The sequence below is a fragment of the Quercus lobata genome, chromosome 3 (assembly GCF_001633185.2).
Source record: "Quercus lobata isolate SW786 chromosome 3, ValleyOak3.0 Primary Assembly, whole genome shotgun sequence".
Lineage (NCBI taxonomy): Eukaryota > Viridiplantae > Streptophyta > Magnoliopsida > Fagales > Fagaceae > Quercus > Quercus lobata.
Genome location: NC_044906.1, coordinates 59847187 through 59864842, shown reverse-complemented (window position 1 = coordinate 59864842; position 17656 = coordinate 59847187). Strand labels below are relative to the sequence as shown.

The window sequence follows — 17656 nt, the reverse complement described above, 5'->3', positions numbered from 1 at the left end:
AAAATTTTGTGATATTCGAGACGAGTTATATGTAAGAATGATACAAAGCAATGTTTCAACATCTCGAATATATACAGTACCCCTATTCCAAACAAAAAATTATCAACACAGAAATTTTTTAGAGCAACCACTTGAAATTGCCAAAGGCCGCCCAGAGTATTACTACTAGACTATGAGGTATATTGGACTAATGGGCTGGCTGGTGGCCTATTTGAAAATTAAGCAGTGAAGGTCCACCGCCCTTTATTTGTTTTTTTGGAAAATCGTGTACCTGTCATTTTGCGTAGGCATGGGACTAAAAAACCAAAGTCTTCAGCGTTATCCAAAGTGTTATTTTCCACAAGAAAATGAATTGTCAATTACTTAGTTGTACGAGTCTTCCTCCTTAGTCGCTAAGGCTCCCTTTGCCGTGGGGTCAGGGTTCACTTTCCAACTCATTTCTCATTCGATCAAATAAAATAATAATAATAAAAAAGGCTTTACCTATTGGATTAACTAATCTCTATATAAAAATAAAAATAAAAAAAAGTAAAAATGTTAAAGTTATTACAAGTTTTCTTATATATAAATAAGGTAATAAATAATTAAATAGTATTGGTAACATATCAGTTTATAAGTTTAATATAATAAAATTTATAGGAACAGTAATATTCAAATAGAATTGTAATTGGAAATATGATGCTCAGCCTGGAATTGGAATGATTAGCTAGGGCATATTCAGGTGGAGCTGTAATAGAAATATGGTGCTCATTTGGAATATGGTGCTCAGCCTTAGTTCTCATGATTAGGGAGAGTAATGTTAGTAATATAAAAAATTGAACAAATAAAAAAAAAATCACAACAATTTTCGCAATAATTAGATTTACAAGTTTTTACTGATTCTTATCTTAATCACAAAACCTTTCTACTTATTACTATCACATATAAGATGCATTTGGATAAGCTATTGCAAAACAATGTTTTGAGTTTAAAATGAGCATTTAAAAAAAAAAAGTTATAAAAAATTATTGTTTTGAAATAGAGTTTTAAGTTTTAAAAATGCACTTTTAAGTTCTTAAAATTGCTTAACCAAAAGGACCCATAAATTATTGCGAAATTTTTTTGTGTCTATAAAATTTTTTTATATAATATATATATATATATATATGAACAATGCTAAATACACATAAAATTTGCTATTAATACAACCTATGCACCAATCATATTATACCACATCAAGCAATGTACACACAGAATTTGCCATTTATTCCACATATGCGCCAATCGCATTATACCGCATCAACAACTTTGACGTCACAAGGCTTAGCGAATGAGAAAGTATTTTTCAACCCTCATGACTCATGAGTAAAATAAAAAGACCAAAAATATAAGCAGAAGTGCAGAGACAAGCAGAAAAACAAAGGCACAGCCTATAGTTGCAGACATAAAGAGAGTGAGTGAGCCCAGAAAAACACAAAGACATGGCAAACGGCGACGTTGACAACGTTTCTCATGATCTAATTTCGCTTCTCTCGTCTGAGGAGAGGGACTATCTAGTCCGTAACAACGGCGATCAGGTATTATTTACTATATATATATATATATATATATATAGTAGTAACAACACAGTCTTTCCTGTGTGAAACAACAAAATGATGTTTTTCTTTTTAATACTATAGAATTTTATCTTATGGTCCGTTTCATGATGATTAATCTTTATTATCAAAGAAATCGATCCGTTTTTAGTTTAACAGCACAATATTTTCTGAAAACAACAAAATAATGTTTTTAAAAAATATGACAGAATTTCATCTTTTGCGCTGCATGATGATTTATCTTTATCATGAAAAAAACCAATTAGTTTTAAGTGGAAGTGGGTTTAAAACTAAATCTTTTATTTTGACTCTAAGAGACTTTTAACCGAGTTAATTGAAAACCCGCAAACAAGACAAAAAATTACTCAGTATACTATGCTCATATATTTGATCATTTAATTCTTTGAAGATTTTGTGACTACGCATTTTATAAATTTGAAACGTTTTTTGATGATTGTTAGAAAGAACGTGGGAAATAAATTAAAAGGGAAAGAGAAATTTTAAAATTAGACCATTATTCGGTTAATATAGGATCATCATTTTTTTTTCTTGAAATAAAACACATAATTAGAGAAATAGAATCCTAATTTTAAACCTTTTTTTTAGGGATGGTCTTTTCAAAATCAACAATTTTAAGGACTAATTTCTTACCTAGGTCGTCAACTTATGATGGGAACAACATTATTTTCACATGAATTTCACTACTTATATTATGAAAAATACTATGACCACATCATTTTCACAACAAATTTTAAGTGACAGGTTACTGGTTGTTATTATTGAGGCAAAAAAGTAATATCAGTGTTACTATTTATATTATGTATCGATCACAATTTGACATATTGGTTGTGTGTTTGTAGACTTATTGTTTCAAACTAGATATATAGTCGGCTCATATTATCTAAGAAACTTAGTCCATTAAATATTTATGCAAGTACCTACTTCAATTAATTATCTGACTTTTTAAGATTTGCAAGAAGATTTGACTTTGATCTTATATATGCTGAGCTAGATCAAAATGAATTTTGCTTTTCTTAATCATATATTGACCATTGAAAAGGGCTTGGATTTTAGATCCCCTGTGTTAAAATGTTAAATAATTAAATTTATCATTTCCTATCCGTTTAAACTTGTAAGGATAAGTAGTAATTTATCATTGCGTGCATGACTCCTTTAACTTACTAATTTTGGGGGAAAAAAGAGAAGAATCATATATATCTTTTATGTTTTTTCATAGGTTAAAATCAGTAATTTGATAGGAAAGACAGTGGGGTTGTATTTCTCTGGCTCATGGTGCGGTCCATGTTGCCATTTCACTCCAAACTTGGTGGAAGTTTATGAAGAGCTCTTGCCTAAAGGTGACTTTGAAGTGGTCTTCATCTCTTCTGATAGGAATGATGAGTCATTCAATGGCTACTTGGCCAAGATGCCTTGGCTTGCTATTCCATTTTCAGATTCAGAGACCCGGAAACGCCTCAAGGAATTGTTCAAAGTGAGGGGCATCCCTAACCTTATCTTTCTTGATGCCAATGGGAAGGTTGTGACTAATCAAGGGGTCAGAATCATTGGGGAATACGGAGTGGATGGTTATCCATTTACTTCAGAAAGAATCAATTTCTTGAAAGAGGAAGAAGAGAATGCCAAGAAGAATCAGTCTTTGAGTACTATTTTGGTTCATGGCTCCCGCAGTCATTTAGTTTCCAATGATGGAAATGAGGTATACTTTTGGCTAAGTACATTGATAGCTCTGCTCTGGTCCTGTTCTTCTAAATATGTGAATGACATAATTACTAGTTGTTAATGTTATTTGTTGGCAGGTTCCTATACCTGAGCTTGAAGGCAAAACAGTTGGCTTGTATTTTTCAATGAAAAGGCTATGCCTTGATTTTACTCCGAAACTTGTGGAGGTTTATAAGAAACTCAAGGAGAGAGGAGAAAGTTTTGAGATTGTGTTGATATCTCTGGACGATGAAGAAAATGATTTCAAAGAAGGGTTCAATACAATGCCATGGTTGGCGGTGCCATTTAAGGACAAGTGCTGCGAAAAGCTTGCTCGTTACTTTGACCTTGAAAGTCTTCCTACTCTAGTTGTAATTGGGCCAGATGGGAAGACATTAAACCCAAATGTGGCTGAACTCATTGAGGAGCATGGTACTGAAGCTTACCCTTTTACTCCAGAGAAGCTTGCTGAGCTTGCTGAGATTGAGAAGGCTAGACTTGAAGCACAGACACTAGAAACAATTTTAGTTTCTGAGGAAAGTGATTTTGTGATAGACAAAAGTGGTTCCAAGGTACAATTCTTGTTGATTGGTAAAAAATTTTAATCCTTGTTGCTATCAATTGAAATTCAAATCCTAGAAGTTTGATGAACATTGATATTTGAATAGTACCAATAAGTGAATTGTCATAAATTAATTTTGAATTATGTATCTTGTTAGGTCCTGGTATCTGAACTAGTTGGAAAGAACATTCTGCTCTATTTTTCAGCTCACTGGTGCCCCCCATGTCGCGCATTCCTGCCTAAGCTTGTAAAAGCATACAATGAGATCAAAGAAAAGGACAATGCATTTGAAATCATATTCATCTCAAGTGACCGTGATCAATCCTCGTTCGATGAATTCTTTGCAGGCATGCCTTGGTTAGCCCTCCCATTTGGTGATAAGAGGAAGTCATTTTTGGCACGCAAGTTCAAAATTCAAGGCATTCCTGCAGCTGTAGCTATCGGCCCCAATGGCAGGACAGTCACTAAGGAAGCCCGGCAGCTCATAACAGCTCATGGTGCAGATGCTTATCCATTCACCGAAGATCATCTGAAGCGTTTGGTGGAAAAGACTGAGGAAGTGGCAAAGGAAGATGAGAAGAAAGCAGAGGGATCTGCTTGCGATGGAGGTCACTGCCGTAAAGCTTGAGAGCATTCAATGATAAAATATGTGTATGGGTTACATACTGTTGGTGATTACTTAGGTACTACGTTATTGTAAATTTTTGTTCTTTGTTAGTGTGTCTTGTGTGTAATTAAGTGTGGCTAAGTGAAATATGAGTGTCATGACTTCAAAGTACTAGTATAAATATGGTGTGATAAGACTGAAGCTGCAATGTTAGTGTTCTTGTTCTATGTGATAAATAAAAACCACTGGTGTTAAGTTTTTGTGACTTTGAACCTTGAAGTTTTGTTTCCTGAGATAAATATCCCTCAAAGAATTAGACTGTGTATTTCTTACTGTCACTATATGATTCATTTGTTACATTGAACCTAATTCTAACATTTGGGGAAGATAAAGCTGAGGAGGAAGTTGCAACATTTTTTCCATACCATTCAAGGGAGAAAAACATATACAGTACAGGTTACATCATACCGGCAGCAATTGGAGAAACCCAACAAAAATGAATTGGCTCACGGGTTGCCAATTTAGCTACAGTCCAAGACTCTTTAACAACCACATGGGGAACACAAAGCATATCACAATGAAAACCAGAAGTAGACAAAAAACTCAGATCGGCTAGTCTAGTACTATCAAGCCAATCCGAAGCTGTTTTCATCTTGAAGGTCTGCAAAAGTTTCCTGCTGTCAGTGAGATACAAAACATGGTGAAAACCTTGGTCCTTAGCTGCCATACCAGCTTCAACCACAGCCTCCAACAGTGCCCCAATTGATGTTCTAGCATTGCTACTGTTCACTCCAAAAAACACCCTTTCTCCCTGAATTGTTAGAGCTTCATAAGCAGTGCCATTTCTATATGGTCTCCTGCTTCTAACTCCTGCAATCTTGATAATTAGCTGCCAGTCCCCTGCTGCAGATTGCCCCTCTGATCTGGTGCATCTGCCTTCTCTGTCTGCTGAGGTGCTGCATCTTGAGAGAGAGTCCCTGTACCTGTAAGAGAAATTTTGAGCTATTAAAATAACTTCCACTGGATTTGGGCTCAGTCCTTGATGAACCACCCTGTTTCTGTAAGTCCAGATTATCCAAAGAATGACAAAAACATCCTGCAAAAAATTCATAGTATCTGAACCATTCTGAATATCTCTTGAAAGTAAATGCTTCAACCATTGTTGCACAGATAAATTGATGAATTCAGATGTGTGTAAAGCCAAAGTAGACCCGTGCCAACAGGCTCTTGCAAAAGGGCAATGAAGAAAAAGGTGAGTATGACTCTCTTCCTCCTCATTGCACAGTGGACACAATTTTATAGAAGATATACCCCTGGCATGAAGATGAAGAAAAGTAGGAAGACAATTGTGGAGTAGTTTCCAGATGAAAGTACTAATTTTCAGAGGCACTTTGATCTTCCAAAAAGTTCTCCACCATCCCATATTTTGAAAATACCGAGGGTGACTTGCATCATCTCTAGTTAAAAGCTCATAAGCTTTCTTTACTTGGTACTCCCCATTCTTAGAGGACCTCCAAAGAAGCTTATCCTACACAGATTAGTCTTAGAAATTGGAATTTGAAAATTTTCAAGGCTTGGGAAAACAGATACAGCCTTCTAATTAAGTCCATTTTCCAACTTCTAGTATTGTGGTCAATCAAATCCCCCACAGTACATGTAGGTAGATGATGCTGTGATAAATTCAGAGTTGAATGAGGAAACTAGTACCTATGAGTGAGAGGAATATTGTACCCATCTCCAACTCTCCACTTTCCTTCTCTTAAACCATGGTTTTCCTATTTCATGATATTTCTCCAAACCCAAGAGTGATGAGGCTTAGACCTATAGTCATGAATAGAATAGGTAGGAAAATACCTGGCCTTAAAGGTTTTAGCTAGAAGGGATTGGGGATTATGACAAATTCTCCCGTATTGTTTATTCAAAATAGCTTGGTTCATGTACTTGAATTTCTTAATGCCCAACCCACCTCTCCCCTTAGGTTGACTGATCCTATCCCAATTAAGTAAATGAAGCTTCTTCTCCCCATGCTCATGACCCCACCAAAAAGCACGAACAATAGAATCCATTTTGTTGCAAACATGGTCAGGAACTTTAAAGCATGAAAAGGAATATAAAGGAAGGGATTGCAAAATAAAGGCTATTAATGTTGTTCTACCAGCTTGAGAAAGGAGTTTCATCTTCCATCCTTGAAGTTTTGCTTTAAGTTTATCAATAAGAAATTGAAAGTCAGCAACTCTATTACCTCTCAACTTGAATTGAACACCAAGGTACTTGTTGGATGTTGAACCAGATTGACCTGAAGGGTTCTGGCTAGGCATATTTGCTCCTCCTTAGGCATGTTTAGTGAGCAAAACACATATAATTTGGCCAGGTTGATGGATTGACCCAAAATGGAGCAATACCATTTCAAAATGCGTTGAAGATTTTGAACAGAATTGTTATCCTTTCTAAAAAACAACAAAAAATCATTAGCAAACAGTAACTGCAACATAAAACAATTGGATTGGTGGAAGATATTAAGGGTGTTTTAATACAATTTATGTAAATTTATATTATTAGTACACTTTTAGTGGTTAAAATTTGAGGTTTATTTTTTTATTTTTTTTATTTTGGCCTTTTTCCTTTCACAATTTTTATTTTATCTTGTTATCTTTGATTTTGATTTTATATTAGTTTTGTCTTCCATTTCTATTAGTAATTTAATTGTACATATTATGTTTGTTTGTTTGTTTGTTTGTTTTGTTTTTGTTTTTTTTTTTTTTTTTTTTTTTTTTTTTTTTTCCTACCTATAATTATGAAATTCTTGTATTCTATAACATTTTAGAGATAGTATTCTATGAAATAGTTGTCAAGGGAAAAAAAGTTTCCCTTTCGATAAATGAGATTTATGTTGGGTTGGGGGCCTAAACCAAAACTCAATGATGGGCTTGATGCATGGCCCAAAGGCTATCGGTGAAGATCCAAAGAATTCATTGTATTTTATGCCTTGGGCTTAGGTTGAAACTGACAAAAATGGCCCATAAACAATCCCTACAACAGACACGTTAGCATGATTAAAAAGCATACTGTAAGAAGTACCCAGCAGTAAAATGTTTTTGCAGAAAATAGCCCAATAGTAAGATGTTTTTGCAATAAATTAGCCCAGCGGTAAAATGTCACAGTGGTAAAGTAAGACAAAATAGAATAAATCTCCAGCTGTTAGCTATTTCACAGATTAAGGAAAACATCTACATTTTCAAACTCGTCATCCGTTAGCTCTGGAAAAGAGTCTTCTAATATAATAATATGAGGGAAAAATTCTATAGTAACAGTTACATCATAACCTTTAATAATAAATGAATAAGTAAATATCATGGGTTCCATTATGACAAATAATAAGGAAAACTTAATGTGAGATGAAGGGAGAGAGAGAGATCCCAGCTGGCACAGTAAGATAATTATGGTACTAAGACATACTCGTGAATATAGTGAGTAATGAGGGACATTTCAGGTAGTATGGGTAATGAGAGAGAATGTGTATAGTAAAGCTGCTGAGGCTTTTTACTGGGGGTAGATAAGTGTTTATGAGTAAAGCTATGAGAAGCGTTTGTGAGCTAGGAACTGGGAAACTTAGTTTCTAAGCTTGAAACTAAGAACTCAGTGACTTTTTTCAGAGTTTAGAGAAGGCTTAAACGGAGAGGTTAAGGAAGAGTTCTTTTTTCTTGGTGTATAACTTAGTGTGTTAGTGAAGCATTAATGGAGAGTTCCATTTATATTTTTGGGTTTTAGGGGGGAGTTAGCAAATAATCTCTGTTGAATCTTTCTCAATCTTCAGAAAATCCTTAGAGAGTCGTTCCTAGGATTTTAGCTAAGAGTGATAAGCTCAACTTTTAGAAGGTTCTTGCCATTTTGGGTAATAACAGCTGGAATTTTGACTTAGTATTGAATGCTGATTGGTCTTGGCTGATGGGATTAAAGCATGCTTTAGGCTAATGATTATGGTTATGCTGCTGCTAGAATCAAAGCTCCCTAGGGTAGATTGTATCACTCCAAGCTAGGTATCAATCTTGGAGCCCTTGCTAGGAACTCTGCCGGGATCCCCTCGGTGCCCTCCAAACCACATTTTCCTAAGTTTCCCCATTTGAGGTTCATATGATTAGTCCATGAACCAGAGAATACATGTTTTTAGTATGAAAATGAATTGATTTCAAGTTGTTTCAAGAGCTTTAATGGTCTGGTCATGGCTGCTCTTGGTTCTTGACCAGATGGGTTGGAGAAGAAAGAAGGGATAGCTAGCTAAAACTTCCCAGCTTTCTATCATGTCACTTTCAGCTTTATGTCACATAAATTATGGAATTTCAGCTTATTAAGGAAGGGTTTAACCCCTGATGGACACATGTCCTCTTCTGATCTAATTGGACAAGTTGGGACTTGATGGCAATGGGCTCCAACTGTTAAGTTGTGCCGAAATTTGGCTGGTCAGCTTATGTGAGCTTCAACTGCTGGGATTTGTGTGTGGACTGTGCTTGCTCAGCTGAGCTTTGTAGTTAAGCTCCTTTGGGCTTGGTTATCCCTACAAAATAAAGAGTTTTGCCATGGGTGATATACATAGGCTTTTGTAGTTAGTTGATTATGGAAAAATAAGCATAGTTCCCATAAATTTTGTTGAGAGAAATATTCTTGAGAGGTGAGTCATTTATATTTCCCATGAGTTAGGGACTTTAGTATGTATTTTGCCAAAAAATAGTTTTAGGCTTCAAGCATAATGTAATTGTTTTTGCCAAAATAGTATTTTGGGCTTTTATAAATAGTTGCCAAAATAATATTGGGGGCTTTTAAGAAATGCCGTGTAGCAACGGGCTTTTAAAGGTGCCGTATTATAACGGGCTTTAGAGGTGCCGTATCATAAGTGGCTTTTAGAGATGCCGTATCGTAACAGGCTTTTAGAGTGCCGTATCATAATAGGCTTTAGAGATGCTGTATCATAACGGGCTTTTACAGATGTCGTATCGTAACGGACTTTAGAGGGGGGTTTTGTTAGGCTTTTTTGGGGAGATAGCATAATTTTGTGGCCCAATTTTGGTAGCAATATGGTGAGTATTTTTGTGAAAACCCAAGTTGGATAATATGTGGGATATAATGGGTAATATTTGTGAGAAGGCCCAAGGCAATTTATGAGGCTTATATATGGAATGTTTATGGGAGCCCAATAACATGGAGAATATTTAGGTAATATATATGGGGAATATTTATGTGGGTTCAAAATAATTTATAGGCTTGTGTGAGTGTTTTTGTGAGTAGGCTAATGAAATTAAGACCCGATAATTTGTACCTCAACAATAGTTAAACATAAAGGGTATTTAATGGTAAGATTACTAACAAATTGAATATAAAAACAAAATCAAACATGAATGATTAAAATTAAAATTATGAAAGGTAAAAGGTCAAAATGAAAACAACTTCAAATTTTTAAGGCAAAAAGTATAGTTCATTATGTTATTATTAACTCATATCAAACATGAGTAAAGTAATGAGTTTTAGAAAGAAAAAAAAATCATATAAATAATAATACAAAGGCTTTTGATAACAGGTATGATTGGACTGTTGGTAATGATGGATTTATTAGGTAACACTACATTGAGAAGCAACATAAGCAAATAAACAAACATTTCTTTAACTGATTTTTTTTTCTCAAAAAAAAAAAAAAACATTTCTTTAACCGATTGAAGTGCCATTGCACCAAAAAAGTTGATTGAAGGCACACCGCACTCATTAATTGGACCTTAATATAAAGAATAAATAATAGAAAGTGGGAGAGACTGTCGTTGTTGTTATTATAATTTATAATTAAGTACCAATCATCTTGTTTTCTCAAAAAAAAAAAAAGTACCAATCATCAAGGTATATAATGAATCCATATTTATTTGTTCAGGACTATTAAATGACCTTACTTTTAAGTGAAGATGCCTTTGATAAATTGAGTTTTATTATTCTAAAATTTAAAATTTTACTGCAATAAATGAAATATAAAAAAAATATTTAGATAAAACTCTTATAAATATAGAAAAGTGTAAAAAAAATTAACAATAAACAAATTAGTAATATCTATATATAATATGAATAATGCTAATTATACAAATATTTTTACAAAAAATTTTACAAACTACCGATATGGTGAGTAGTTATTGGTAAATGAAAAAGTGATGTCAATAGATGATTTTTGGCTCCCTTCAGGTCCCTTAAGGAAGCAGATTGAGGGACCCCTTGCCGAGGGAGAAAACTATATGTCAATGAAGATGTTCCTAAATAACCCCAATGGGCTTTCCTTCAACTTTCCAGCAATCATTATGAATGACATACAAGGAATACCGTTAGCTTCGTGTCCAGATCAAAAAGATAGGCTTATTTGGGCTTTCTCAAAGGATGGTTCCTTCTCCCTAAAGTCTACATATCTCCTTGCAAAAGGTTTAAATCTGTTGAACCTTGCTACTCATCCTTGTAGGTGGGTCTGGGATGCTAACACCACACCAAGGATCAAATTTTTTTTGTGGCTCACATCTCATAATAGCATTCCTACTCGTGTAGTGCTTGGTTCAAGGGGTTTCAACCTATGTATGTCTTGTGAAGTGTGTGGCAATACCGCTAAATCTACCATCCATGCTCTATGTGACTGCCTTGGGGCTAAAAGAGTGTGGACCAAGTTGGACATCGAGTACAAATCAAGCTTTCTATGATCTTCCCCTTCTGGAATGGCTAAGGAGCAATTACAGCTCTTCTGAATTTTATTCCCGGCCTTGTATTCCCTAGAAAATGCTCTTACCACAGGCACTTTGGCTAATATGGCTCCAAAGAAACAAGGTTATATTCCGCAATGGTAATATTGATCCTAATGTCGTTGCCCACTGAGTTAAAAAAGGTGCCAAGTTCTTTGCGATTGAATGTTCAATTAGTGTGTAAAACACTATGAATGTTTAGACCCCTAAATTACAAATTACCAATTCAAGCTTATTATCAAACAATGTATGTACGGAATATAAACATAAGCTTAGAACAGAATTGATAAACAATCTAAACCAAATAAAATCACATCCACTGCAGAAATTAAATGGCAAAGATTATGGGAAGAGAGATGCAAACACAAGGACGACACAGCTATGTGTTATGGAAGAGGAAACCGAAACTCTCAGCCGCCCTCCAAGCGGTCAATAATTCACTAGAGAATCAAGTTGGAATACATGAACAACAAAAAACCCTCCAAGCCAAATCTACCCAGTGTACCTAAACCCTCCATGCTCCTACTCTAATGAGGTTACGCTAAACCTTTGTCTTTTCTAGCTTACCGGATTCCGCTATAGCCCATAGCATCAACCAATATTAATTGGTCCCTTCCTAACTGCTTCCCAAGCACCAAACAGCCTCCTCACAGATATTGGTATGGTGAGAAAAAGATTTGGCTAATGAACCTCTCAAGGATGTAACAATGGAGAGGGTGAGAGTTGAGAAATTTGGAGAATCAATATGTAAAAATTGTGGATGAGTCAATCTTGTTTTTCTCTAGGGTTTCTTTCTCAAAATTCTCTTTGGAAGCTCTTTACATTTTGTGGGTATAAGGGGTATTTATACTAGTGTGTGTTTGGAATGCGAAGAGTCAGTTTTTCCCAAATAGAGTGGACTGGTGACTTGACTAAGTTACGAGTCCAAGCCGCGAGCTAACTAAATGGCCAGATTGGACTTTTTGTCCTGTAGTGCTCCAACTGGCGTGATTGTTCAGCTCCTCTACATGCTTCACTCGTGTGCATCCTTTGGCGACTTGCAAGCCGCGATCAAGGCACGAGATCCAATCGCGAGTCCATTGCTGAGTCTACAATCTTGAGCTTTTCTTCACACTCTCTCACACACTACCCTTACATGATTCCCACCTAAATACAGGGTTTCTAAATGTTGAATTACAAGCAAATTTGGCACGGAATAAAGCCAACAGGATGGTTGATTAAATTCAACCTTACAATGATTGTTCCTAAAAATCCTAAAAAGCCGAGAAGAGTTCTAGCCCAGGTGACTTGGATGGGTGAAGTTGAACTCGGATGGCTCGGTTTTGGGAAACCCGAAGAAGGCTGGAGGAGGGGCTGTGCTCAAGTGCAGCAATGGGGATTGGATTGCAGGTTACCTGAGGAAGCAGGGGAACACTTCAAGTATCCTGGCTGAGCTATGGGCTCTCAGAGATGGGCTTCTTTTTGCCAAATAGCTTCACTTAGAAAATATTTGTGTGGATATGGATGTTGAATTCCTTATTTATTTGCTGTCTAATTCTTTTATGGTTAACCTTAGCCTTGAACCTTTGTTATCTGACTGCAGGAACCTGATGAAGACGTTCCTTTAACTGCATTGTGGCGCATGTTTATAGGGAGGCGAATAGGTGTGCTGATAGATTAGCTAGGTTGAGGGCTGATCTTCATTCAGACCACCTTATTTTGTATAACCCACTACTTGTGGTGGAAGATCTCCTGGCTAGTGATAAAGCCGGCCATGTTTGTAACAGACTTATGGTGCCTTAGTTGTTTTAATAATATGTGCGTGTTTAAAAAATTAAAAAAAAATTAAAAAAAAAAAAAAAAAGATGTCAATGGTAGGCTTAGATGAAAACCAATAAGAAATTGGTCACATCAACCATTTGTAAAAATGTTGTAAAATAGTTTGTGACTGTAGTATTACTCATAAAATATTTAAAAGCTTACTATAATATTTATTATTACTATACTCTTGTTAAACCATATCAATGTAGCATTTCAGACTACTTCGATCCATTTTGGTCTACTTCAGTTCATTTTCGTCCACTTTGGTCCATTTCGGTTCATTTTAGTCTATTTGGTCTATTTCGGTCCATTTTGATATATTTTCATCCAATCAATCCACCTCAGTCATGGTTTGTCAGGTTTGGGAGGAAAGGTTTGTCTAGAAAGAGGAGTTGCTTCTTTAACAATTATGTCACATTTTCAGCATAATGTTAATGGTTCTTGATAAAATTACATTTTTCTAATATTATTAAAGTCTTGTATTTTTTTCTAATATAAGTGATGGAATTACTTAATTCTACTTCCTCTTTAAGTCATTCAATACATGTAGAAGATGAACCGTTTGTAAGGGTATTAAAAACAAATTCCAACCAATATATTACAGTATTTATGCAATATCTTGCCTTATATAATAATTGAGTGTAAAATTCATTATATTTCCTTGAAATAAAAACTTACAAAATTTAAAACACTTTCAAAACAAAAATAAATAGCTTAATTTATAAAATCTATATTCCTCAAAAAAAAAAATATAAAATCTAATATATTTTATCAACTATACTTTATTACAAAATAACCACATCATTTTAAAAAATGATTTTAAAGTAATACTTACAAGTCTCATATATTATTTTTATTTTTAACTTAATAAAAAAAAAATTTCAAAATTTTCGTGCTGACTAATTGCATTTATTTTATAAAGCTGTTGACATTTAAAACTACTTTAAATTGTAATAAATTACTCCATATAAGCTTGTTGGCATTTGGGAGACCCTACGATCCTCAATACGTAGTGGAGACCATTGGTGATTAACACCGTTGGATTATTGCAGAGAAGTAGATGAGAAACAGACAACCAAGCTCTTTCAAGACAATTGCTGGTGTGCTGGTACTCACTTTTTGTAAAATGTGTGCATCACGTGGCCAACAGTTGTTTAAGTTTTCGTATCATATCCAACTGCAAATCTGGGATCAGCTTCAAAAGAGTCTACAGTGGACTGGACTTGGGATATTCCTTTTAACAAAATTCCCTTTGTAAGTGAATCTATTCACTTTGATTCCTTGCTAAAAATTACTAGTAAGTACTAACATTCTTTGATTATGAGTTTCTTTTTCTTTTCTTGGTCCTCTCAATTTTTAAAGAGCTATGGGGTTTCTGAACTGCTTTTTATCTCTTGGGTTTTGGCTTTCATTCATTGTTATTTGGATGTTTCATGCTTGATGTTGATTATAACTGAACTAATTTTCTTGAATTTGGAATTGGTGGTGCACAAACCTTGGTGGGTAGTGCTTATTGCAAGTTATGTGACTCATTTACTCATATATGGTGATTTGGTAGCTGTCTTATAATTACACACTGTTGTTGGTTGCTGTGTAGATAGACATTATGTAGAAAATGACTCCCAAGTTTCAAAGAATTAATTTTTAATCAGAACAAGGCCTTAACTCTATTGCATCTGTTTGCATAGTTTCTTGGGTTTTAACTAGCTTTACTTGTATTCTTTCATTAGTTAAATTAAGTTTTCTATCGTTTATCTCCAAAAAAAAAAAAGTATAAAACACAGAAATTGAACTAACTTTTCCAAACTACTTCAGGGTTTAATGGGTGAGACAGAGATGTCAAAAACAAACATAGATATCCACATGAACAAGGAAAATGGAAAACGCAGGGCGTTTGATTCAGCATTTTCTACATTTTTTGTGCAGCTTCCTCACAAGCTTCACAATTGTCTTAAGGTTAGCCTTCTCATTTGAAGCCTATAGTGGATTAGTGGCAGTTAATCTTTGTTGATGGTTGAAGAGATTCTCCCTTTTCTGACACAGTCTCGGCTTCAAAGATTAGCTAAAGATATTGAAGGAGTAAACTCAGTGAACCCTGTCCTAAGAAAGGAGAAAGGATCATCTACAGCGTGGGAGGTTGATTTGGAAAAGCAAATGCAAGCATGGACAGAAAATCCATCATGGGTTGATCAATCTCCAGAAATAAAGGTGAGAGTTAAGCAACAAAAACGTTCTTCTTGGTTTTCTAACGAGTTGTGACAAACTGGCTCAAGTCAAGATTCGAGTAGAAGATTTTGCAATAGTCAAGTCCTGACATGATTAATCCTGGTAGCTACACTTGTACATTCTGTTATGCCAGTACATAAATCCAGTTCCACATGAAAATTTTCGTGTGGGATGAAAATATGATATAAACTTAGATTGGTATTAGTTGCCCCAAAAGCAACACTGGCGGTGTAGAAAAGAATACTGGAGTTATTTTGCTGATGGTAAATGTCCAACCTATTGCATATGTTGCTAGGATAATCTTGCAGAGTTGATAGCTTCTCTGGGTGACTGGATGTCCATACTGATTTCCATCAAAGCCACAACTTATATGGAATTATGGATTCTAATATTTCTCTCTGGCAGGTCAGCGTACCAAAAGGTTCTCTTTGCAACCTTAATGTCAAAGTTAATGTTGGGCTGCCTCCAGATGCAGTATATAATATTGTGATCGATCCTGATAACAAGAGGGTTTTCAAAAATATTAAGGTAGGTAGTATCTGTTCATCTGCTATTTCTTTCAGATTTTAGTAGCAAGCGTCATCTCTTAGGGAAGTAATGAAACATTGCAGTTAAACATGCTATTCACTTATTAAAACTTGTATTCGATATATAGTAGACTTTTTATCTTATGGTACTCTCACTTATGATATGATAGTTCTCCTAGTTTTAAAGCTGTATCATCTTATTGAGATTCTAATTTTTGTATGACAAGTTAAATGTCTTGCTTCAGGAAGTAATATCCAGAGAAGTTTTGGTCGATGAAGGTTCGAGGCAGGTGGTTGAATTGGAGCAGGCAGCCATATGGAGATTTCTTTGGTGGTCAGGAACCATCTCGGTTCATGTTTTAGTAGATCAAAACAGAGTAGATCACTCGGTAAGATATCAGTTTTCATTGTTGGTGTGTGTGTGTTTTGCTAGGGAAAATGAAGGGGGTGGGGGAACTGTTCATGTTGCAACTTACAAACCTGATTTTCATCAGGCATGAGGATCTAAAGAATTTTTTATTGTGGTTGCATTTAGTTGTTAGGAAACTCATGGAAAAGGAATTTTACAATTCTCTGGTATGAAAAAAACATACTATTGCTGGATTTTCTTTTAATCGAACACCAATTGTAGAGCTCCCCAACACAAGGTTTTGGAAGGAAACTTACTGAAATTATATGCATTTGTCTTCCATTTTGTTATTTTCTGACAAATAGGCTTGCTATATTATTTGATGCCTCATTTCGTATTAGTAAGTACCATCATTACCATCACATGACGTTCATAAGCAATACCTCATATATCAACCTTGAGACAATACCACATTTGGGGCAAGTTCATCCCTTTATTACATTATTGTGCTTTAGGACATGGAGATTGGATTATGTGATGAGAACAAGCCATTTTTTATCTCTCTAATATATGATTGTTTGTCAGATGAAGTTCAAGCAAGTGAAAACGGGATTTATGAAAAAATTTGAAGGGTGCTGGAAAGTAGATCCTGTGTTTATTGATGAGAAAATCTGCTCTCCCTTTAAGCCTAAGACATGGGAACAGTATTGTGCATGTACCAAAGGCAAAGGAAGGGTAGGGTCAATAGTGAGCTTGGACCAACTTATTCAACCAGCCATTGTTCCACCTCCACCTATTTCCTGGTATCTTAGGGGAATAACAACCAAGACATCAGAGATGCTGATAAACGACATGCTTGCTGAAACTGCCAGAATTAGGGAAAGTTTAAACCCTGAAAAATCTCGCAAGGCGCTAGAGATATCTGTGGGAATGTCTGATGAAGGCCTAGTTGATAACATATGGGATATTAAAGAAAGATGGACCCTGCGTAGGAGAAGTGCAAAGCAATGTCATAGAAGGCTGCTGACTCCCAAATGATCTACTTGTGAATAATTTCTGTTTAACTTGTGAGCTTCTTATACGTATCCACTGTAGCTGTAATTGATATCTGAACCTCTAGCAATATTTTGTAATAATATATTAATCAAAATCATTGGATTGTTAGTTATTTTGGTTCATTTACCTTAATGTCTTGAGTTCAGTGTCTGAAAACACGATCAATTATTAGAACAATGAAGCTGCTAACTTTCAGCCAGATGTTTTGCATCTGGATTGTTGAGTAGTTTTCTTCAAATTTCTCGCCTTTCTTATTGCTAAGAGACTGGATGTGTTCTTGGCAGAGTAGAGCATAGCAAATGGAACCCAAATTAACACTAAGATGATATTACATATTTTGATTGCTTTTGATGATTGCCTTTTACCATCAAGCTAAGATATATTTCTTTTTGGCATAGATGAGCTTTGAACACAAGTATCGCATTCGATAATAAGAAAATTTACTAATTAAGCCAATTAGAACCTATAAGGTACTCTTGTTGGA

At 35.1% G+C, this 17656-nt stretch overlaps 2 protein-coding genes across 3 annotated transcripts; both read left to right on the top strand.

Annotated features, from left to right (window-relative positions):
- Nucleotides 1-1358: 1358 nt before the first annotated feature.
- Nucleotides 1359-4727, top strand: LOC115982570 (probable nucleoredoxin 1). Its single transcript, XM_031105196.1, has 4 exons — nt 1359-1556; nt 2812-3291; nt 3392-3865; nt 4013-4727. Exons 1-4 carry the CDS (start codon nt 1461-1463, stop codon nt 4481-4483), a joined length of 1521 nt encoding a protein of 506 aa, XP_030961056.1. The 5' UTR covers nt 1359-1460; the 3' UTR covers nt 4484-4727.
- A 9277-nt stretch (nt 4728-14004) lies between these two features.
- LOC115982568 lies at nt 14005-17371 on the top strand. Of its 2 annotated transcripts, none has more exons than XM_031105194.1 (6): nt 14005-14311; nt 14830-14970; nt 15058-15222; nt 15646-15768; nt 16013-16156; nt 16702-17371. In XM_031105194.1, exons 2-6 carry the CDS (start codon nt 14836-14838, stop codon nt 17152-17154), a joined length of 1020 nt encoding a protein of 339 aa, XP_030961054.1. In that variant the 5' UTR covers nt 14005-14311; nt 14830-14835; the 3' UTR covers nt 17155-17371. The 2 variants fall into 2 exon arrangements, with proteins under 2 accessions (XP_030961054.1, XP_030961053.1); XM_031105193.1 differs by having other exon boundaries at nt 14085-14268.
- Nucleotides 17372-17656: the final 285 nt, after the last annotated feature.

Excerpts from the sequence above, each read along its gene's own strand:
- LOC115982570 (XM_031105196.1), top strand. The coding sequence starts at position 1,461 with ATGGCAAACGGCGACGTTGACAACGTTTCTCATGATCTAATTTCGCTT. Across the intron at positions 3,292-3,391 it reads TTTCCAATGATGGAAATGAG|GTTCCTATACCTGAGCTTGA; the intron begins GTATACTTTTGG and ends ATTTGTTGGCAG. Across the intron at positions 3,866-4,012 it reads TAGACAAAAGTGGTTCCAAG|GTCCTGGTATCTGAACTAGT; the intron begins GTACAATTCTTG and ends GTATCTTGTTAG.
- LOC115982568 (XM_031105194.1), top strand. The coding sequence starts at position 14,836 with ATGGGTGAGACAGAGATGTCAAAAACAAACATAGATATCCACATGAAC. Across the intron at positions 15,223-15,645 it reads ATCAATCTCCAGAAATAAAG|GTCAGCGTACCAAAAGGTTC; the intron begins GTGAGAGTTAAG and ends TCTCTCTGGCAG. Across the intron at positions 15,769-16,012 it reads GGGTTTTCAAAAATATTAAG|GAAGTAATATCCAGAGAAGT; the intron begins GTAGGTAGTATC and ends GTCTTGCTTCAG.